The 22,583-nt window shown below is 44.5% G+C and overlaps 1 protein-coding gene and 1 long non-coding RNA gene across 3 annotated transcripts in view; one reads left to right on the plus strand and one right to left on the minus strand.

Annotated features, from left to right (window-relative positions):
* SYN3 (synapsin III) overlaps window positions 1–22,583 on the minus strand; it is a 186,641-nt gene that overhangs the window by 24,301 nt on the left and 139,757 nt on the right. For both annotated transcript variants that reach the window (XM_009647801.2, XM_009647800.2), the window contains 2 exons: window positions 12,484–12,546; window positions 2,786–2,928 (listed from right to left, as the gene is read on the minus strand). In XM_009647801.2, the coding sequence (XP_009646096.1) occupies window positions 2,786–2,928; window positions 12,484–12,546 (206 nt within the window). The remainder of the gene's footprint in view (window positions 1–2,785; window positions 2,929–12,483; window positions 12,547–22,583) is intronic.
* On the plus strand, window positions 8,903–9,782 carry LOC118453261. The gene is made up of 3 exons (XR_004843182.1): window positions 8,903–8,980; window positions 9,382–9,422; window positions 9,631–9,782. It is a non-coding gene; the product is annotated as an uncharacterized LOC118453261 (long non-coding RNA).

Genomic DNA, 22,583 nt, shown 5'->3' on the forward strand with positions numbered 1-22,583 from the left:
TCCCTAAGGATGCCCTGCCTCAAACCCCCTTTCTCTCAGGGACTCAAAGTCAAAGTGCTTCCAATCATCCTAAACCATCATAGGCTGTTGGTATCCTATATTCACCATCTCACAGCTGGGCCATTTCGGTCTAAAAGTAGCTGTAGTTTACACACAGTTGAAGTTGTAGCCCCTGCAGAGCATATTGAAGTGCATTTGAGGCAACAAAATAAGAAGTCACATGCATGAAACTAGAAAGGAAAGGATATTACCCTCTTACTAAAAGCTGATGGCAAGGAATATCCCACCCCTGAAAATCAGCAGCTGCTGGCTTCATGCAAAGTGAGTATTTCGTGAGTCTTAACTGGAAGTGATCCCGTTGCTTGTCCCCAGTTGGGGCAAGGGTGGAAGTATAATTTCTGCCCCAATTTCCCCTGCCACGTGAAGATTATTTGTGTTTTCTCTTCACCAGTATTACAATGACAGCCAAATACATTCGGTGGAATTTTAGGCATGTATCACATGCTGCTTATCTGCTGTTTTGAGACTGGCCCAAGGCATGGGCTAAGTAGGTGTTTGTTAGTCGTGTAAATCTGGAGTCACTGCGCTGAAATCAATGGGAAACTGAACTCGAGCCTTGGGTCACGGGCTGGAAGGAAGTGCATGGAACATCTGGGGCAGGGAGGAATGCATGAGTCACCCTGCAGCATCCTCCCTCTGGCAGATGCTTGGTGCAAAGTAAACATATTCTGGAGAATTGCGCTACGCAGTCTTTTCCAGAAGGAAGGGGGCTTTTACAGTCTATATGTGTGGGTGAAGGTATAAAAATGCTGGGTAGATTCCATGGCTCACAGATCAAAGCCGTTCACTTAGCATGACTCTACTGCAGATGCGGTAATTGCCTTTAAGGCTGAGATTTGCCAGTGTGACTAATGATTTTGAGTTTTCTATTTGAGACACCAGTGAGAACTCTGATATTTTGGGTGCTTTTACGTCTGTCCTTGGACATAGTAGGGACTTATTTATACTGTAGAAATAACCTTCTATTCTGTCTGATGCTGGGACAGAAGGAACAGCCCCCAACGGGACTGACTATACCACTCTCACAAGCTCACGTCTGTGAATGGCTCTCTCAATATAAGTCAACCTTCTGGGTTAACAAGTCGCTGGGTGAATTTTGCTGTTTGCTTTCTTTGCTAATAAGCTTCATTTCTCATTAAGGTGTTTCCTGTTCATGGCTGTTTTCATGTGAAAACATTTTTCATTTAGCAAACAATTGTTTGCGCGGCTATATTCCCAAGTGGGATTAGCTCTTAGTGTGACTGCTTTCTTTCCTCAATCATCTGGTATTATTTCTGATGCCGGTCTGGATGAGTGCGTGGTGAGTGCGAATAATAAATGGGGAGAGGATACGCTCAGGCAAACTGGGCCTTTGTTTCACTTAGAGGCAGGCTGGGAGCAGGCTCTGGAGCCAAGGCTGGGTAGGTTGGCAGGAACAGGGAATTTTAATTGATATTCTAAACCTTCCTTCCTTTGGCCAATTTGCGCCAGACTCCCTGAGATGTTAATGTAATATTAGGCAACTGTGCTATTGTTGACCTGATCAGATTTAAAACAAATTTTCTTTCATTTTGTTCCTGTGAAGTAGCCGAGTGTCCCACAAGTCCTTCCCATGAAGAATGCCATTCAGTCATTATCTAGTTTGCTGAAATACCTCTGTGCTAAGGATCCAACTGGGAATTTTAGGCAGCTATAGCTGAAAAATATGTGATCGTGTACATTCGATTATCTTATTCAACTATGTTTCGCCAGAACTATGACCTGGGGGTTTGTAAACACGGGCCCAAAACTCAGTGTTGTGAGTGTTAGGTAACATAAGAAATTTATCTGGTGACCTGAAGAATGTGCTGCTGGAGCTGTCTACTTGTCCAGAATTTTGTGGCTGGATAAGGAGCTTCTGGAGAAGCTGTGCTATTTGGTTTTTCTCATCTGCTGGTTTGCAGTAAGAAGAAACAGGTGTCTTACTGACTCATGTGGTTACATCTTTAATTGAGCTTGACGACTAGTGAAGTTTGGCTGAACGCTTTTTAATGTTTTTGAACATACCAGTGTTGGGGGTTGCCTTCATGCCACCTCCCTCACTACCCCACAGGGCAGGGAGGAGCTTTGGGGCACCCACAGAAATGTCTCTCTTTCTGCTTTCCCTCCTTTGTACGCTTCAAGGAGCACACATGCAAAATGGACACGGAAACCCTGCATGCTGGCCGGGCTGAGGTCATTCATACCTGGTGCTGTGTGCTCCTCATGCCCTTATGTGATTGTGGTGCTGTGTTCTCCGGCTGGGGAAAGGATGGGGTGTTGCTATGGGTTGGACACTGTAGGTTTCCAGGAGTTGCAGCTGGCTCAATCTTTTTTATTGTTTGCCCCAGGTTGAAAGGGACCAGGTTCAGTTTGTACTAGAGGGTACTGGGAGCTGGAGGATTTTGCTGGGAAAGATGAGCCCTTCGACAACAGGAGGGAGAGGTGATATGTGATGGCAGAGCACAGTTGTAACAGTGGGAACTAGCTGAATCTCAGAAACAGGTAGAAAGAGATTTACCTTCCAGAAACAAGGAGCTGATGGTGAGTAATGGAGAAGATGATCGGTGGATGAGGGATCTGGGTTCAGAGGTGGGAGGAGAACAGCAGGGCTATTCTTCAAGGAAGTTAAGTCAGCTTCCTACTCCTGCCCGGAGCAGACACCGACTGAATCACATCCACAGCACTGTCTCCCCCCCGTCTCGCTCCAGCATAGCCATGCACTCACATGTAAGCCTTGTAGTTGCTGCCAATTTTCTGGATTCGGATGTCGTACTTGGAGTCAATGAACGGCTCGGTGGTGGCGTAGGTTTTGGCCATGGCTACTATGCTGGCCATGTCCCGGAAGTCGTGCTGGTTCTCAACCTTGACCTTGATTGCCAAAATCCAGCGAAAAGGTGACAAGAGCAAAAAGAACAGGAATACTTTGTGAGCAGAAGTCACCTCTGTGCCTGAATAGCACAACATCAGTTAAAAACCACACAGATGGAGTTGAGGACAGAGCAGGGATTGTGTGATTTAAAGAGAGAATTTCCCCAAACCAACCCAGCCCAGAGCAAATCAACCCCTTTCTCCTTCCTCTTGCACAAGCCCTGGTAAACCTGGCACCAAGGAGACAGCTAGACCTTTGCCCAGATGGCTCTTGCTAATGCTCTTTGCTTTTATGATGCTTCAGAAAAATATTTGATCTCTTAAGGGGCATTACTGCATTCAAACATTGGAACTGCTATTTCCCATGTTGGGATGGATGAACACGGAGTATTTTGAGTGGTCAGGAAATAGAAACCAATGCCAGGAAATCAAGAAGAGAGCTGGTTGTCTGCCACCTCTAGGCTTCAGTTCCCTGGCATTTCACATTACCCCCCCCTCCAGACTTTCTTTGAGGAGCAGTGCAGGTCTCCTGGCTGGAAGCAAGCTCTGATGGAAAAGGATGCCTCTAGGGAAGCCTGTGATTCTTGGGGAGATTTGTGTGAGATTTGGGCACCTGTGTGGTACAGCTGGTTGGGTGTTAGACTTGAGTTGTACTTGGAAATGAGAGGGCAGCGGCCTATGAGCTGGAGATTTTCTGAGAAGCTGGCTTTTCACAGATTTGTATTCGGTTATGAGAAATGCTCTGATTCTTATAAAAAAAAAAAAAAAAAGAAGAAAGAAGGACCAAAAGAGTGGAAGCTCTAATGATATCATCAAATCTCTGCAAAAGCTTATTGGTTTGGGAGAGGAAAACTGAACAAGCAGGTAGTGAGAACATAGTGGACAACTTCACCTCACTCTTACTATCAACCCTGGCCTTTAGTCTATTGGCAAAAAACTACTTGGTGCATCAAACCCGTGCGATTCTTGTTCCTTAGAACAGGATGGATGCAGGAAGGGTGGGTTAATTGGCAGAAAAAAGACCAACATTGTGTGAAAAGGGTGAGCAAGTGAGTGACTTTATTACCTACACTTTTTACTTTGGTAACACTTTGAGACCACAGCTGGGGATTGCAGCCCCGCTTTGCAAAGTGTCTACTTGCTCGTGACAACTGGTCAGCCTCTGCCCCAGAAGAGTTTCCCAGTTGTGTCAGTGTGTGTGTTAAAGGAGGGTGATGCTAGACTATGTGGAGCCGTCTGAAGGAAACGCGTGTGATGGTATTTGGTGTTTCTTCGCAAAGAACAAACAAGTGGCTTTACATATCTGCCTTCAACCATGAGAGGGCAGGAGCCATCTTCACTAGAGGACAGAGGACAAGCTTGTTTCTAACCTGTTCTATTCTGTTTAGACTTTTTTTAATAAGCACCAGCCTTAACAGAAGCCAAAGATATAGCCACATCCTGGTGTGGAAAAGCTCTTGAGAACTGGACAGGTTGTGGGGAAGGTGAAAAGTGCAACTAGTTTGACCTGTGACCATTTCGAGATGCCTGAATAATAAGAAAAAAGGCCTGGTGTTTGCTTCTCCTTTTGCTGAATGCCACATACCCCTAGTCCTCCTCCCTTTTGCTATGGTGAGGGCTGTGCACTCACTATTCAGGGACTGCTGAGAAAGGCAGCAGAGGAAGACGACAGTCGCCTGTGGGGTGGGAAGGTAGAAAAAAAAAAAGGAAATAACAAACACAAAGGGGAAATGTAAAGGCAACCATTGCACGTCATCCAGGAGGAGCAGCCTTGCTCTGGGCTGTGTTGTTCCCCTCTATGTCTGAGTGGGGTTGCATGTGGTGCCGGCTGTTCCTGGTGCAGCAGGGCAGGGGGTGAGGTGGTGGGAAAGCCCTGGAGGTGGCGGGGGGAGTGGGAGAGGGAAGCACCGCAGCTGGGGGGAGCCCCCAGCCTGGGCACAGCTTACAAAATCCCGGGGAAGCAGGGTTTGCTGCATCAAGGCTGGGTATTTTTGCTGCACTGATAAGAGCAGCACTGGGCTGAATGACATCAAGTGAGAGAGTCCCACCCAGATGAGACGATTGCAGGAGGGACGGCATGGGCGGGCAACGCACGGTGTTACGACATATTCTCCCAGACCCTTTTGGCAATGGGAAAAAACAAAAGCCATTATATAATGACCTACTTGGAACAAGGACATTTGTGGGATCTGAAACAAAGTGCTGTGCTTGTGCAACAGATGTCTTTGGGCCCCGGCTGAAACGTTTGCATTCCCAGCCCAGGAACATTTGTCCCAGAGGCAGAGGAAGGGATGCTGCTTCCCTCTCCAGATTGAATTAGACCATATTGTTATTGCTAGAAAGGAGCTGTATGCTTGTCTTGTTAAATGGGATTTTTCCTCAAAAATACAGCGTGCTATGGAAAGGAAGGGTCCATTTCTTCCTCCTCCCTGTCACCCCCTCCTTATCAGGAGAGAGGGAAAGCACTTGAAGGTGTTTTCTCCAATGGGCCTGAGGATTTTTGGCTGGGTAAATAGCTAAAGAAGGGGGGACTCAATGCGGACACAAAGTAAGAAAAGAAAAACAAAGAAGATGACTCCCACAGTGCTACACAGTCCTCAGGAAACAGCACTGCCATATTCCCTGGCCCATGCCAGAGCCCTTCCCACAGACTTTTCAGAGAAAGCATCTCACAGAGGTCCCCTTTTAGGAGATCATGGCCTTATTTCCCACCAGGCATCAAAATAATCACCACACCAAAGCTGAAATCTGAGCCACCGTTTGTTAATCGCTAGAGCCGGCCAAATTTGACAAAATAACAGAAGTGTCCTGGGTTCACGCTGGCTTAGTCCAGCGTATGGTTATTACTTCATAAACAGGAAGCACTCAAGTTACAGTCAAATTAGATTTATTTTCCTGCCTTATCTATCAAGTCCACCATTTTATTAGCTTTCTACTTTTAAATTTTTTATAATTCATTTCCTCCTGCCTTGTAACCCTTTTACATGTCAATAAAATATCCATTCTCCTAACAGGAGAAAAAACCCTAGAGATAACCAAAGCCAGGGTGGATGTGGTGTGATGCCAGAAGGCATTATTTAAGAAGGGACTATTAAAAATCATACTAGAGCAAACAGTTACCAATTTACCTAATAAGGGATAAATCTGTCTTCTAAAATGGCAGGTTGGCCAATGCATGAAACTGAGAAAAGAAGTTGGAAAGAGATCAACAGGAAGCCATTTTTCTCTCTTTCTTTTTATTTTTTCCCAACCTTCTTAGGATGAATGCAATATCCCATTAGCTGCATAGAGGAGTGCAAACAGCGAGTGCAAACACAGCCCCTGCCCTGTCGGCCTGTTTGCTTAGCTGTGCTGCCTGTTTGAGCAGCAATAGACTCATTTTGGAGCCATCGGCTGCTGTTTGCTGTAGTGTTTTAGTGACCTGTTGTGAAGAGTTTGGGCCAGTGTGTTGACAAATGCCTTTTCTGAGTAAGAAATCTCCCCGGGAGAGTCCCTGCTTCCCTTCTGGCTCTCTTCTCTAACTTGGGCACCGGCCGTGCCCTAGCACGCTCCCTGTCGCTGCAGTGGGGACGGGAGGCTGGCTGCACCCCTGGGGACATGCTCACAGATGTGACCATCCCTTTGCCCAGCAGTGGCATCTCAGAAGCTGATACTACGAGACCTGCAGTGGGTGCCTGTTCCCATCCTGAACCTGCCCAAGAGGCACTGATCTTGCTGCCCTTGGCTGGAAAGTGGTCCAAGGGACAGATCAGGAACAAACACTTTTGCCCCCTCCCTGCTGTGGACCTTCTTTTGAGGCCTTTCTGCAAGACAGGATTTTGGAGACTGGGTCCTGGCAATTTTAAAAACCCACTGTGGATATTTCCCAGGCAGTCTGAGCCACCCCTGAGACCTGCGTGAGCACAGGCTCCTGCAATGAGGGTCCTGGGCAGAAATTTCTGCTTCCACTGTCTCATAATTCCTGAATCTATTGCCTCTTGTATATCCTAGATGTTTCTGGACACCAGGGTCCCAGGGCTACAGCAGTCCTCTCTCATCTTTAGCCTAAGCACTACAAGGTATTGCCTCACAGTCCCCTTTTTCTTTCATTAGTTACGTGGCTGCATGAAAAAATAGCCTACATGGTATAATTATAGTAGTCTGCTAGGGCTGCCCTAGCCTTGCCTCTCTGAGTGTCATCCAGAGTTAACTCTACCTCACAGGTTAAACCCACACCACTTTGGAGATGGCTTGCAGAAGCAGTTTCTGCATCCAAACTAGGGTTAGAGGCAAGTTCAGCTGGAAGGTAAGTGTCCAAGGCTGAGCCAGGGCCGGCCTTGGCAATGTGGTGTTTAACTGAGTCTTGGTAGGCTTGGGAAAATATGTGAGTGTTTTCCTCCAGAGGAACTGGCATGGCCACACAAAGCTTGTGATTTTTCATCCGTCTTGACCTGCGCTTAGCCTTTCTGTAGTGACTTTGCCATTTTGGGACAGTGGGTCTTCAGGAATGGTTCTGCACAGAGGGTTTCCTGAGCCTCTCCTTCCCTCTAGCCCAAATTATACTCCCTTTCTCAGAAAACACCTGACCCAACCGACACACATTCAATTTAGGCCTAATTTTGACCCACCTCAAAATAAGAAATACACAATAAAGTCTGCATTTCCTTATTATCCTCACACTGAAGTTCTCCAGATGTTATGCTGCCTTTAATGCATTAAGCCTTATAATCCCTACTAACTTTCTAATGAAGAGCTGCTCTCAGCCCCAGGTCTTGGCAGCTTTGGTCCCCAGTGCCCTGGATCAGACACCCTTTTCTGCGTCCAGCAAAAGGTTCCAGACTGATGTGCAAGAAACAGGGATGCTTTTGCTATTTTCAAGACGGGTGGTACCTCCTCACTCATGAGTCAGTGGGAACACAGCAATTGGGCTGCGCTGTTGTGAATGTTGCATGTCAAGTTATTATTTGTTCTCTGTAAAAGAAAATATTTGTTCCTTGACAAACCAAGGCAGCCCTTTCCCCTTCCTTTCCTCTTTAGCACACTGGATTTTCAAAGCTCTTGCTTTTGGAACATTCTATTTCCAGTCCCGAGAGAGACAAGGTGACGAGCTGTCCTTCCTGATAAAAAGCTTGCAGTATTTTTACATTACAGAGTAGCTCTGTTTAGTTTGTGCTATATTTATACCAGAGGGAAAAAAAAAAGGAGAGAAGTCTTTCCCATCCAGTAAGAGAGAAAATAACTCTGACCACATTATTATGAACAACAAGTTTTTCTTCTACAATGTAATAAATTCATCTGAGCCAGGATTTGTACTGGGGAGGTGTTTTCATAATTATGGGGCAGGAGGGGACAGGAGGTGACTCTTAAACTGGCCTAATTACAGAGGTCTAAAAATAAAGTAAGAGTAGCAATATATATATATATATATTTATTAAATTCATATAAATATATATAAAGCTACACTAACAGATACTATTTTTCCTCTCCCTGCAGATCTGGCAGTTGTTTCCTTCTCATGATCTGATCAGGAAGAGGTGAGGAGGCTCTTTGAGTGAATTTGCAGTGCTGGGTTCTTTTCCTAGGGCACTTTAGGGTCATGTTAGCTCACAAATGGCAGATACTAACACACTCAGAGCTGTAGTCTTTTCCATGGGCTCTGGCATTATGAGATCCGGAGTCAGGAAGAAGCTTTATTCCTTTCTCACTGTAGTGCTCACCCTATTCAACAGAAACCCCTATGTGGGGACATGTTTGGGGTAGGTAGGCTCAAACTGCACAATGCTTAAAAATGCCTTGACCTTTAGGAACTGCCAGGTGAATAACAGTTCAGTTCTGCGCAGGCAAGGATATCTCCTCTCAGGTGTCCATCCATGGCTTCCCTGGAAGACTCCTTGAGTACTGTTGACCCCATGAGCCGGGGCAACCTAAATACAATATGAGAAAGGTCCTTCTTTGCTGACCTCAATGTAAACCATTGTTTGAACAATATTTTTACAGGTACTGTATTTGTGTCGATACTGTAATGGACCAGCAGCACACAGAGCACTTGTTATGATCTTCCAGTGCCAGCAAGGTATAGACTGACTCCAAATTTTGGAAAAGGGATAATGATGGTCATGGGAGAGGATGAGGGGCATATGTCCTGCTTTTAGATGAGAAGATTGTCTGAGGCTTCTTTGTCTCTCTGGGTGAAGGCTATTCCTGATGTCTCTGCTCAAGTTAACAGAGAGGCTGTTGTTTCTGTATTTCTCAATGGAAATTTCAGAAGATGCCTTTTATTTCAAATTTGTTTTTCTTCATCTCCACCTGCACCTTCCATGCATGCATTATTTGGCAAGAGCCCTTCTATCACTCACTGTATACTGCCACCCCTTTTTGTTCTGACCTTGAATACTAACTGTTCCTCTTCCAAGCTGAAGACAGTCAATAGAGCCATTTTCTTACAAGTCCTAACACAGTTATTTTTCATTTTAGCTTTGGGGATCCTCTGTTCAGCCCTCTGATTAAAAAATGTGGTGAGTGAATTTTGTGAAAATGTGTGAAAACATTGTGAAAACAAAGGATATGTGAAAATGAAAGCTTGACTATTATAATTATGCTCTTTCTAGCCATTATTGCAAAATAATAAACACTCAGCACTTCTTATAGTGCCAAGAGCCTTATGAACATGAATTAGCAATAAGTATCAGGTGATCATTATAATCCCTCTGGTCTGTAACACAGAGAAACTGAAGAAGAACTGTGAAATGACACAAATCTCCCTGCAAGTCAATGGTGGAGCTCTTTGGGGAAGAAGCCTTTTCCGTGTCTGGAGTTTTTCTGGCTCCTGGCCACTGCCTCAGTACAACTAAAGAATAACTGTGTCTGGACTTCCCAGCTTTGCTCATTCTTCTAAGTCTTGGTGCTTCCCTTTACATGTGATTTTACTATTAATAACAAGAAAAATGTAAGTACTTCCTTGACAATTTCTGCTGGTAATGAGATTGTAATCTGAATGCTCACATCCTTTGAAGCACCCATTACAGGTACAAGTACATGGCTTACTGTCTTGGCATTGTTTATTGTAGTACTTACTATTTTTAATACTCACATGTGTACTTTGGCTAATAGGTTGGTTATTTTATCCTTTGTTTCTTCAGATACTGCTTTTGTATAAAACATGACCCAATGCAGGTGCTTTATTAACAGTTACTTTCTTACACTCATCTAAACCAAAAGCAAACCTCTCTCTTTTCATATGACATATTTTACAGCTAAAGACCTGCTATTTCCTGCTGTCATCTCTACTTCTGAAGACCAATGCAAATAAATCCTTTAGCTCTCTGTAATCTCCTTATCATCACTGATTATTGCTTTTACATTATGATGGTTAAAACCACCATTATGTCTCCTGGACACTTCCCTCTTCTGAATTACTTAACTGGATGTTTGATTGTTTTACCTATAGGTGTTACTTTCCTAGTAGGCTCATAGTTCTGCTTATCATCTGTGTTACTCCAACATTGTGGTTTCTTTCTGTCAGCCCCACCTAGGCTTGAACCCTATTGTCTTAAAAACAAATTCCCATTACTTGTCTTTTAAACCAACTGACTTGTTCTTTATTTTATTCTCATTTTCTCTCTCCTCTTTTTGCTCTATGCAATGCAATGCAATGGGACTTCAAGAAGACTAATTTAATCAGTCTCAACTTCCCTTCAGGCTGCTTGTGGCTGGAGAAGGGCCCAAACTAAAACCATAAAGTCAACTACTCTTCCTTCCTGTACCTTCCCCATCTACTGAACACAGCAGTGTTGAAATTCTGTGCCCAAATCCACATCCAGACTTTGCTAGTAATCCCTAATTTCATAATGGACTAAAGTAAACTTGGCTTCAGACCAACTCTTTCTTCTAAGATGCTGGCTGTCAGCCTATCTTCATCTGGAATGACTTCCTACGTAACCCCCTTGTACCACTGAACACAATTGTGCTTGGAGTTTGAATAGAAACCCTCTTCCCTTATAACTTGTGACAGAAAAAACCCAACATCATTAAAGAATGAAATGGGAGGGAAAATGAGAGATGGACGAAGATGTGATGTCCAGTGCAGAAAACAGCAGCTGAATATTCTGTTGAGAGTTTTGCTGGAACCACTGTTAAGGTTGAGGTACTTTTCTCTGATTCCGCCCTCATTTCTGTAGCCACCAAGGGTCCTTTGTGCACAAGAAAGACACGTGAAGCCCTCCCTACATTACAGATGAAATTGCAGAGCAGTCAGAGAGATCCAGGATTGCAAGGTCTCAAGGAACTTGAAACCTTTCCTCGGGGAGAGGTTTCTTCCTCCTGGTTTGTCCTGGTTGGATTTTGCTAATGAAATCTTTCCTAGGGACATGTTCAGTGGCTCGTTATACAAGCAGGTCTAGGCTCTCTGCATATATTCTAATTCAATGACACCTCTGCCTGTTTAACATACGAAGCACCAATATTTTAACAAACATTTCCTGCTTATTTAAATGTTTGTTCTTTGATGCTAAAAGCCAACTCCACCACTGGCCCAGGGATCTGAGCCCACTTCCTCTCTGGCAGCTACCATCCAGACAAGGGGAACACTGCAACCAAAGCAAGAAAGATTATGAGAGCTTCCATGTGCAATCCAGGCAGGCAGAAAGGACTTCTGTTTCCAAAGCGTGAGCAAACAAACTGTACCTAGTTTAAGTTTGGCGTACCTATATATAATTTTCAGTCAAAGAGTGAGGCTGGGAGAAGGTCGGTCTGTCCTAGGGAAGCACCGTGACAGAGGTATCGGTTCTGAAGGTCATGTACCACCCATTTGGATTCAGAGGTGATGCATCAGAATTTCCTACTTCTGAACAAATCAAGTTTTAGGCAGGTAGGGGATGCTTTTTTAAAAGGTATATCCAAGAAAGAGGAGGCTAAAGTGCAGCAGCAATGTGCTGGTGATGCCTCACAGAAAGGGGAGCCCAGCCACCCCAAGAAACAGGGGCTGCTAATTCACTGGGGGAATAAAGATCCCAGAGAGCCTGGGAAAAACAAACAGGTCCTTCTGGGGAGTGAACTGTTTTTCAGGATTCCTTGGCAGGCAACCAGCCACTCTGCTTTGTAAGGTCTTGTTCTTCCTTGCAAGGAGGAAAAAAATAACTGAAGGGCTCCCGTTTTATTGAATAAGGTCATCATAATGCGCTCGAAAAGACCAGTGCTGCTACTCCTCATTGTGAGAGCTATGGGGTGTAGCTGCACATTACAGGTGCTTGAATAAACAACACTACCACTTTCAGGAGGGCAGAAAGTATATAAAAGACGAGCCTAATGACTTCAGCCCAGGCAGATTTTCCCCCACTCTTCACAACCCCCCTCCCCGCACCCCAGACAGTCTCCAACCCAATACCGCTGCCTGTCTCCGAGTGCGTGACAGCAGAAAAAGGCCTTTTCTCTCTCACAGGAACAGCCAGTGCAACCCAGATAGGCTGTGGGGAGGTTTAACCCCTTCACTGGCTGGGCACATGCTGTGTACAATCACACAAATACTGGGCCACATATATATCTGTTTCCTGAGCTATGTGTATTTTCAGTTTTACTTACCTTCCCCATTCCAGCATGCGCGTGTCCCAGCTTGACCACTACAGGGAAATTGGGAGTTGTGAGCTGAAAGACAAAAGAAGGAGCTCCTCATTAGTATTTCTTCCCAGCCATTGAATTTGAAATAGTTTACTCTTATTTAGTAGCTTTTATCCCCTTCCTGGATGATGGGAGGATAAAAAGGTCAAATAAAGATTGTCCAGGTGGTAGGACAACAAGCAAATAGCTCTTCACTGGGACCCATATGATGAGAAATGGAGGCTAGGCAGAATTCCTCAGATCTGGCCCACTTTTGCTACCTGATAGCAATAACCTCTAAAACCTTCATATTTTTTCTCATTGCTTTTCCCACCCTGTATGTGTGGATGTGTGTACAGTCATATGCATGTTAAAAAAGCTGCACTGGCAAGCTTGAATAAGTAAATACTTTCAGATGCTGAAAACATCTGAATTGTGAGAAAGGCAAGGGTTGTTTGGCTTTTTCCATACAGACTGCTTGGCCTTTAAAGTGAGTGTGAGCAGTCCCTCAGCAGCTCCCATTCCCCTCCTTGTCAGCAGTGGTGGGGGCAAGGAGAGAGGGAACAGGGGCCAATCCTTGGGTACAATTCACAAAGTCCATCTATTCATAAAGACTCTTCCTCTCTTCTCTAACTTCAGGGGTGGGTATAGGGAATAGAAGAGAACAAAGAAGGGTTGGGATCAGCAATAAAAATAGAAAAAATTATGTCATGTCTTCTCCCTGGCTTGTGTGGTGTTTACATTGGGCAGAGTCCTGCCATCTGAGCCATGCAAGTGCATCTTAACGCACATGTGGGATTTTACTTGGAGAACTGCAAGTATCTTCTCTGTCTTCTATTCCCCAGTTTCACATTCATGCAAGGAATCACTTGGAGTGATCGGCTGAGAGCTGGGTGACTGGACTGGTAGGAAGTGCACATGCTGGGAGTAGCCAGGATGTATACAGCACACCTCCCCTACGTACCGGTTGGTCCATTTCTACACCTTTGCTTGACATCCCTGTGTTCTTCATCTTGTCCTGTGCTCCTGATTCTTGTGAACTAAATGCTATCCATTCAGTATATAACCTGTTATTTTTTATTGCATATTTGATTTTCTTTAATAGGAATTCTTTTAAGAGACACTTTTTTCTTTACCTAAGTGCCTGAAGTGATTAACTTTATTCATTAAGCAGTTAACTGGGAGATCTGGCAATGGGAGGGAGTTGAATTTTGACAGATAAATGGCTGTCCTATTTATTTAAGTTTGAGAATAGATAAACAAATTGTTCTTGTGCTAATTACCAATTGTCTGTATGGACAGGCAGGCGCTACGCCCTAAAGATAGAATGGTGCTGCAGTCTCCATCTGTGGCAGCTTGCTATAAATAACAAAATTAGTAATGAACACTGGTATCTTCTGCTATTCAGCTGCTTATGTAAAGAAATGTCACAGGAGAGGGGAACAGTGCATCATGTTCTCAACCTGTGTCACTTGCGAGGACCTTCTTCAGACAGAAAGCTGAAGGATCCTTTTTGGACTGCAGAAGGGCATACAACTGCAATAAATCACAGCCCTGGCACAGGCAGGGACCAGAAGAGGCAAGAAGAAGAAGAGGCAAGAGGTTGTGATAGGTGGCCATCCTGAAGCCCCATAGTTAAGCCTATGTCCAGGCACATGAGTTTGTGCTCTGCTTCCCCTTTGCCTCTCTAATTCATTGTAAGAGCCTGAAACTTAATTTGCTGCCGGCATAAATGAATCAAATGGAGGCCTGCACCTGAGGCTTGCTGAAGATAGGGCTATGGATGGACTGCACCAGACATTTACTGCTGGAAGATGAAAAGCAACCTCGTAGTTAGGGCACCCACCTGCTCAGGCTCTGGGAGACCTGGCTCGCTTCCCAGCTCTGTCATCCGTGCCCCATGCACCCTGCTTGAGCCAAAGTGCTTGCAAGCCCCGGCCTCTGTCCCCTGTTTGTGAGCGGAGGTGGCAGCTGTTCCTACTGCACAGGAAAAGCAAGCTGCACGCTGCGAGCCGGCCTGATACCCTGGCAAGGAGGCCAAAGAAGTGTGTGGGATAGATAATGTTCTATCACCAGCTCAAAGCAGCCGGAGGCAGGAAGCGATGTCTCTGCTGCCCCGTTTGTGTACCCTACCTGCAGGTTTTGCTGAGGGAGCCTGGCTCGAGCATGGAGCCCGGGAGTGGGAAGCATCTGTTTTCCTGTGTACATGCAAAGAAAGTTTGGGATCCAGTAAACAACATAAGTTTACTGCTGGCCTGGAAGAAACCACCGGCAATGACAACGCTCTGCTCAAACATCTCCCTTTCGCTTTGCTTCTTGGAAATGTGAACTCAGCTTTCTTGGTAAGGCCTGGCCTCATCCTGCATAGGGGTGACCAGCTGGTGTCAGAGCCCACTGGAGTCACAAGCCACTTGGGCTGGCCATAGTGCCTGGGGCTTGGGGTGAAACAGATCCAGACTCCGACTATGCAGCAGCCTTGCTGGGAAAGCTGCAGCTCCAGAGAAACACTGATGTGTGGTTTGCCAGGAGTCTGCTTCTGCCACTGAAACCCCACTGAATTTCCATGTACGTGAACCTGCCTTATGGGGGAACCAAGGAGAGAGAGCAGCACATACACTTAGCTGCCTTATATAATGGGTTTATCTAGTGACAACGGAGTGCCCTTAGTCTGTGCTGAAGTTAAGTGGTGTCAAAGGCTCCCAGGAGTTCACAGGACTAAAGCAACCAGAGTCCACAACCACCCGATAATGGAGCTAGGAAGCCCTTGCTGGAGTGGTGGGAATAGGCTGAACTCCACCGCAGTCAAGGGAGATATTGCCAGCTTCCACCAGAGTCTTATTGGGACCCGAGTCCCACTTCTGTTGCTAATAAGGTGGCCAGCCAGCATACTTGGCAAGCACCCAGATGGATAGGGAAGCCGAAGGAAGGGAGAATGCATTATACACGCCACTATGAGGCAATTCACACACATACATGGTGAGAAGATCTGGGCTGGCCACAGCCGCCGCAAGGGCAGACCCCTGAGATGGGTATTTACACATACTTAGTCATAGATTTTCTGGGAAAGAAGATGATTATAATCAAAAGATAGCACCAAAATTTAATAAGAAAAGCATGTTTTTACTGAAATCATGCAAAGAAATATGTGTCTGCCTTTCTATGTGTTTGTTTATGTGTCGTAAGGGCTCTTTTTTCTTGGAAAAACGAGGAAAAACACTTTGATGCTTTTAAAATGTGCACAAACTGTTGACAGCGCTGGTATAGATGATATCTGTGGGTTTTGGAATGGGACTGTAGCACTGCAGCTAGCTCAGCGATCAGACGCAGGGTGTTAGTTAATATGCATAACTCAACTCTTTTGAACTAAAATCCTATAAATATATTCCCAGATGTTGTCACACAAAAGCCTTGAGATGGCAAGGTTTACATATGTGTCTAGAACTTGGTGTATGAAGATGCTTGTTTAGAGTCAAGAAGGAGTTTGAATCCTGAATGAGGAACTCCGCAAAACTATCTTTGGTAGGAGTGAAGGGAGAGTCGTGAAGTTATTTCCAACTTACAGCACTGGTGGCTCAAAGTATATCACTTTAGCCCCTCATCTTAAGGGCTGTGCTCTGTGTGCAGTGTCACTGCAAAGATCACTTTGCAGTTAATCTGTATTTTGACACTGGTGTGTAAAAGTGAGTGCTGGTATGCATGCATTAGCCTCTGTTTGAAAACACAAGGCTGTAAACTATGACACTTTCCCCTTTACCGTCTGCCCCTCCTGTCCAACAAATAATGAGGTTTTCAATACTTCTTGTAACTTTATGAATATTTTCTGTATTTACTGCTGGTGGAGCAGTAGAACAGAGTTGAATATAAATTGATCTGAAGAGTGGAATCTTAGAAGAAGCCTGATCTATCCCATAAATACAATGCTTTCCACTCTTTTGTTTCACTGAAGCCCTCAAGAGAGATGCTGATCTTAGGTCTGTGATTTTGTGGACTGTCCCGTAGTCCATAAACAATGCAGAATGTCTCTTTTGATTTCCTTCTGCCATGTTTAGTTTTGTGCATTAGTTCATATTATCCATCTCATCTCATATGATGCACTGCCAGTTTCCAGTATTATTCTTTCCTCTGCAAAGCCTTTCCAATCAATGCGCAATTGAGTAGTCCAGGGTGCAATGACATCATGGACAACATTAGGAAGGATCTGGGGAGATGGGAGATGAAGACATTAAAACTTTGGTCTCTTGGCACCAGTATTGTATTACCATAGTGTCTAGTGTTTTCAATCAGGCCATAAGCCCCCATAGCACAAGGTACTGTAATATTTGCTTCACCCTTCCTGAAGAAGTAATATTGTGAATTTTTCAAGTTTTTATACTCTAAAACTGACCTTTCTGTTTATTTAGCTGCCTTTACTTGTATGATGTCGAAGTCTGTTCTGGGTGGGTACCTAATGGATTATGGGAATGTTGTTCATGCACTTGAGAGCTAAATGTTGAAATTAATGTGTATGGCACTTCCCTGGTGTCAATTAAGTTGGAGGAGCAGTGAATATATACGATTTCCTGTAAAAGCAAACAAGCTGATTCAAACCTACAGGAAAGTAATGATGTCATGACACGATGTCATTGTGTTTATGGAACTATCTTACTGAAAATCTGAGGTGAAGATCAGCACCGGTTACAAGCCAGCCTTGCCAGGCATGGCAAAGTCAGGGCTGCATAGTGAAATACGGAGAAGTGGTAGTGCTCCCTGTTATTCACTTACTCACGAGTTTACGTAATCACCAACTGCATGCAGCATAGTTTACTCAGTGGATTAATACTGTGGCCCCATGGAGGTTTGTGGTGGCCAATGACTATGACAGCCAAGTCCTTCCCCTCTGCTATTTACCAAATCAGAAATAATGTAAGAAGCAACAAGCAACGATGGGAAAACATGTTGAACAGTAAGAGTTGCCAGCATTAACATCTGTGCACTATTAAAGACACGTGGTATGAATTCTCTTAAAACACACGTGTGTATTCATTACTGCATTATAATTATAGCACAGTGAAGAAAAAATCATTAGCTGGGGAAAGAGGTCCTGTGCATCCAAGCCAGCTGAAGTAAATCCTGAGGAGGAGTAGGTATCCCCAAGCGTCTCCGGAGGAAGGAGATAGGGGTTACGATGAGAAAAGTGATGAGATACTTGTGACAGGAGGAGTTCAGTGACAGCTGGATCAAGACAGCATTGTACAAGGTAGGACATGGAGCAGTATGGTGATTGATAGATGTGATGGCAGCTGGAATACAACAGTGCTCCTTCTAGCAAAAGAGACAGCGCATTATTAGGATGGGTTAAGTTTTACAGAGCTTTACTGAGCTGGGGTGATGAAATCAGTGCTGTGGATTAGGTGGATGATTTAGTCCACAGTAGTTTTAGTAGTCTGTAAGAGAGGCTTGTAAAATCAAATGGGAATAAACTAATGCACTTGATGCAAAGCACTGTGAGGGAAGAAGCCAAAGTTTTGGCAAGCAAGCAAGCAAGTTTTGGAGGTGGCATAAAGAAGAGGCAAGAACGAGGCTGCTGATTACAAGGTTTTGGGAGAGAAAAAACATTCAATAATTTGAAAGGGACCTCACTGCTGCAGGCCTGGATATCTGCGAGGGCAATGTGAGGACCAGGAATGAGTGCAAAGCAAAGGGTTTTAAGGGATTTAAGATGTTTTAGACGGATGGGCTTTTCATTTTGTTTAGCACTGCAGCTGAGACCTCCAGCTTCAGATAAGAATGAACATAGCAAGTAACTAGATGGAGATACAGCATAAATTAATTTGTGCTACTGACTGAAGTCAGCAGTGGCTTAGGGTGTGAAGATCCTTCAGGGTGCTAAAAAAGTTATCCTTTGATTCTATCATTGCTTTTAAAAAGCACAACACAAAAAAGAAAAAAAAAAGGAAAACCCAACAGCAACATGACTTAGTTCCCACATCCTTGAGTAAACAAACCACAAACCAATGTTTCAGGGCTCCTAACACTTGCTGTGGTTAGAACTGGTCACGGAAGTGAGTGGAAAGGGTTAAGCATGAAATGGAACTTTTTGTCATTAATTCCACCTCTAATGTTACTTAACTTCTCCTTTATTTGAGACAGGATGCTTTTGGGTTCCCAGTGGTCCCCCTCAGCATTTGGAGGATAAGAGTGTGAGCATTTGCTATTATTCTCATTCCCTTGGAGCTTCAAGTGTGAGAATTATATGAACATAGCCAGACAAGCAGATGCTCAGCAAAAAAATAGTATATTATGTGCGTGTATGCGCGTGTGCTTGCTTGTATTCCCATGCATATCTAATAGTCCTGGTTAATAAATCCCCATGACCGCATCTTAAAATACAGACAAGTTTTTTAGAGGTTGTTATGAGTACATAGAAAAGTTAATCTCTTAACATGTGGTGTTCGCTTAGCTAGTATTTTGCAGTGTTGCATTTAGGGAAGCCTCTTGCCTTTCCTTGCTTGCTAAGAGAATGAATACATTCCCCCAACTCCTGATGTTGAAAAACTGTTTATTTTTTGCAGGATGCAGTGGAAGAGAAGAAGAAACTCTTGTGTTTCCTTTCCCCCTGACCTGAATTGGGTACATTCTGCTATGTTTTTCTCTGATTAGAAAATTCCATTCCCTGTGTAAACCCATTGCAGAGGGAGAGATGGTGAATGCCAGTTGTTGACAGGGTGGTGAACCCTCTAAGATTGTCTTTTGATGGCTTACCTTTGGGAAAACTGTAGCGCCTAAGCTGTGATAGAAGATACAGGAAGGAGACAGAGGGAAAAAAATGCTTTATAAAGTTATGCTGGAGTCTTCAAAGACATTCTCTTCCAAGAACCCCTAAGGTTCACAAAATGCTGGCTGACAGAGCTCTCTCTTTGCTCGGAAGGCTTGACTGTCCCTTTTTGGGGGCAAACTCTGAATTCTCACTGATTTAAAAATGAGCAGCATGGGGTTTCTTTGGAGAGAACAAAACTTCCCTGAACTTCACAGTGGAAAACAACCTTCAAGAACAGGTACCACAGGAGTATTTAGGTCTCACTGAAGCCCACCATTCCCCTGTCACTGCTGGTCTCCAACCTCACCCTGCTGTCTGCTGCAGGTGCTTTCCTGTCTCCAAAGGGCAAAGTGAATACAGTTCTCACCCCAGCTTTTACACAAAGTGAAGCTGCCTGCCCTGACTGCAAAGCTCGGAAGAATCACGCTCAGGTCCAAGGGCTTGGTTGTGATTTCACAACTTTCTGCAGGACTTTTGAGAGTGGTGCAGTTATGTCAGTATAAAATGAGAAGCGGGTCCTGGGCTTATTAGTACATTCATCAAGAAATACGCTGCCTGACAAAGAAATGGCTCTGATGTTTTATTGCAAGTCTCATGCTGTTGTAACTGTGCCAATGACCCCATGTGGCCTTGGCTGACATTGCCGTGTCAGATGTTGGCAGGAAGAAGGCCAGAAGCAATGAGCCATGGATGCTGCCCGGTACAGGGAATGGGATACCATGGTCCACTGGAACGTTTGAAATACCCTCTGGGCTCCTGAAAGCTGTTGGGCAATGGATCACCGTGTCCTTCCTTCTTGCCATTCTTCAGCACTCAGAGCTTTAGAAATACAGAAATAGCAGCACTGAAAACCAGGCAGTCACAGTTGGACTTTTTTGAAATATCTCTGTTTTATTTTTATACTTTTTTAAAAGCACAGCTGGTAAGCTCGATTAATGCTCCAGAGCATAAGGGACTTTGGACATAAAGAAGAATGAGGAACATGGGAAGTGTCACCCTGCAGCTGGCACCTCAGCCTACATCTATACTAGTAAAGAGAGCAATGCCATAGCAAGGACAATGGCCCTGAGTTGCCTATACAGTTAAATTGTTAGACTGATCTCTGGCATATTCTGGCTCAAGCTAGGTAGCCTTCTCCCAAACAATTCCCACGCACAACTTGGAAAACAGCGTAAGACTGCAGCCATACCCCATAGGATACTTTGCAGGCTCAGGGAGTTTGATAGCATGGCTGGGACTGGACCATGCCGGAGTTGCCAGACAATGCGCCTGGCACTGTATGGTTTGCTATGGGTAATGTAGCCTCAGTCTATCTCACAGGGCTGAGCTGGAGAGTAGTTTTTATCTCACATTATGCCCTATCTTTGTATGCTCTCACATTAGTGTTTTATTTCGGTGGTACAGACAAATGGTCTATCACATGCAGCCATGTCATATCAGTCCCATATGATAATTTCCACTAGCTACCTTTTTCAGACCGAATTCATAGTGGGTGCATTTTTCACCTACAGCCACAGATATTTACACCGCATTTCTTTTGTCCACTGACCTGGAAAGTCAGGTATTACCTCACATGAGAAATGTTTATGCTATGGGCCCTATATGTCTTATTTTACAGCCAGACCTTATTTTCAGCATTTTAAGCCCTTAGGCTCATGCAGGAATTCAAATACTTCACTAATGTGGCCTGGCAGTGAGATACATATCCCTTGCTTTTTGTGCTCTGGGACATAAATGTGGGGAGGGAGTGTCTCCAAAGCCCTGTTCTGTGGACCTGCCTCGTCCTCCATGGGCTGCACATGGAGTTGAACACTGGCAGTAGCTCTTCTGAACCCTGAAGCTGTTGTGGCATCTTTTGTAGGCACCTAGAGGGGTGGGAGCCAACTATGAGCCTTCTTCTTCCTACATCTTTGTTCTTGTGCTTCACAGCTTCAAGATTCTTTCTCTTGATAAAAATCTTCTATGTTTATCCAGACTAATTTTTGCCTCATGTCAGAGACACTGAGGACATGAAAGGCAGCCATTGTATCCTATGATTGAACTAGCTCTGTGTCTCTTGAGATTTCTTATGAACTTTCAAATGGCATGTTTTTTGTAGGAGCCAAAAACTGTAGGAAGGGTTCTATTTCACCATCTCTTCAAATTCAGCAGTTGCTGGGGGAAGAAAATGAGGTCCCAAAGCGCAAACTTTGTATTTTTAAAGCTGAAAGTGTCATGTTTCAATGATTCTGTGAATGAGCACTAATTCACTTTTTTTTTTTTTTTTTTTTTTTTTTTTTTTTTTTTTTTTTTTTTTTTTTTTTTTTTCTTATCCAAAGAGGAAATGAAATACTTCCAGACTGTAAAGGGGAAGATTTTCTGACATGAATTTTATTTCTCCATGTTTCATTCTTGAGGCTTTTTGAGATTTTGTCTTTGGGTTGAGGAAATACTCTGAAACCTTGAAACCCCTCAAGAGCTGAGAAAACCTTTTCCTACCTAGGCTTTAAGGGCACAAGCCCACAATGGCACCACACGGGTATTTGTCTCCCTCTTGTGGCTTATTCCATGAGATAAGATACGATCCTGCTCCACCTGTTTGCTAAAGCCATTAGAGCTTCCAGTGAAGTGGAAGAAACACATTCAGTGGGCATTCTGTGCCACTATCCTATATTCAAACTTTGTCTGTGACCTCAGTGCTGAGGGACAACCTGGTTTGTCATTAAGAGTCAAAATCAGCAGCGGAGTCGAGCAGGCTCCGCATAGGACATAGGCAGAGCTATTTTCAGCTGGGCCTGGCTTCTGTTTACATCTTTCCCAGCTGTAACGAGAAAGGAGCTCCTGAAGTGAATGCATTCAGAGGAAGACAGAAGAAACCACTGTGTGGATCAGCCTTTTTCATCTCGCAACCACCACCTCGGTTGGCGGCATTTTTCCCCTGCTGAGCACACACATTGATGTACCGCAGGCTGCAGCGGCCAGGAATGGCAAGCAGCAGGAAGCAGAGAAATTCCTTTTGGAGTTACACATAGACCCTCTTCTGTAGCTTGGGCAAGTCTGCAGCAGCAAAGGATGCTGTGGTCTCCATGAGCCCACTTCTTCTGTTTTGTCTAGAGAGAAAAGGTTCGCCCTTTACTGGAAAAAGAGGTGGAGACCTGAGCTGATTTCATCTGTGAGGCAATATCTCCATTTATTTGGGATAAATGAGACAAATGTGAGTGAGCTGGTCTACGCCCAGTACAGGAAGGTATTTGTTTCTTTCCCAGGCACATTACTGAGGCTGTCATGGGATCCAGGTAGGAACTTGGAA

This window comes from Egretta garzetta, unplaced genomic scaffold (assembly GCF_000687185.1).
Source record: "Egretta garzetta isolate BGI_Z169 unplaced genomic scaffold, ASM68718v1 scaffold51, whole genome shotgun sequence".
NCBI lineage: Eukaryota > Metazoa > Chordata > Aves > Pelecaniformes > Ardeidae > Egretta > Egretta garzetta.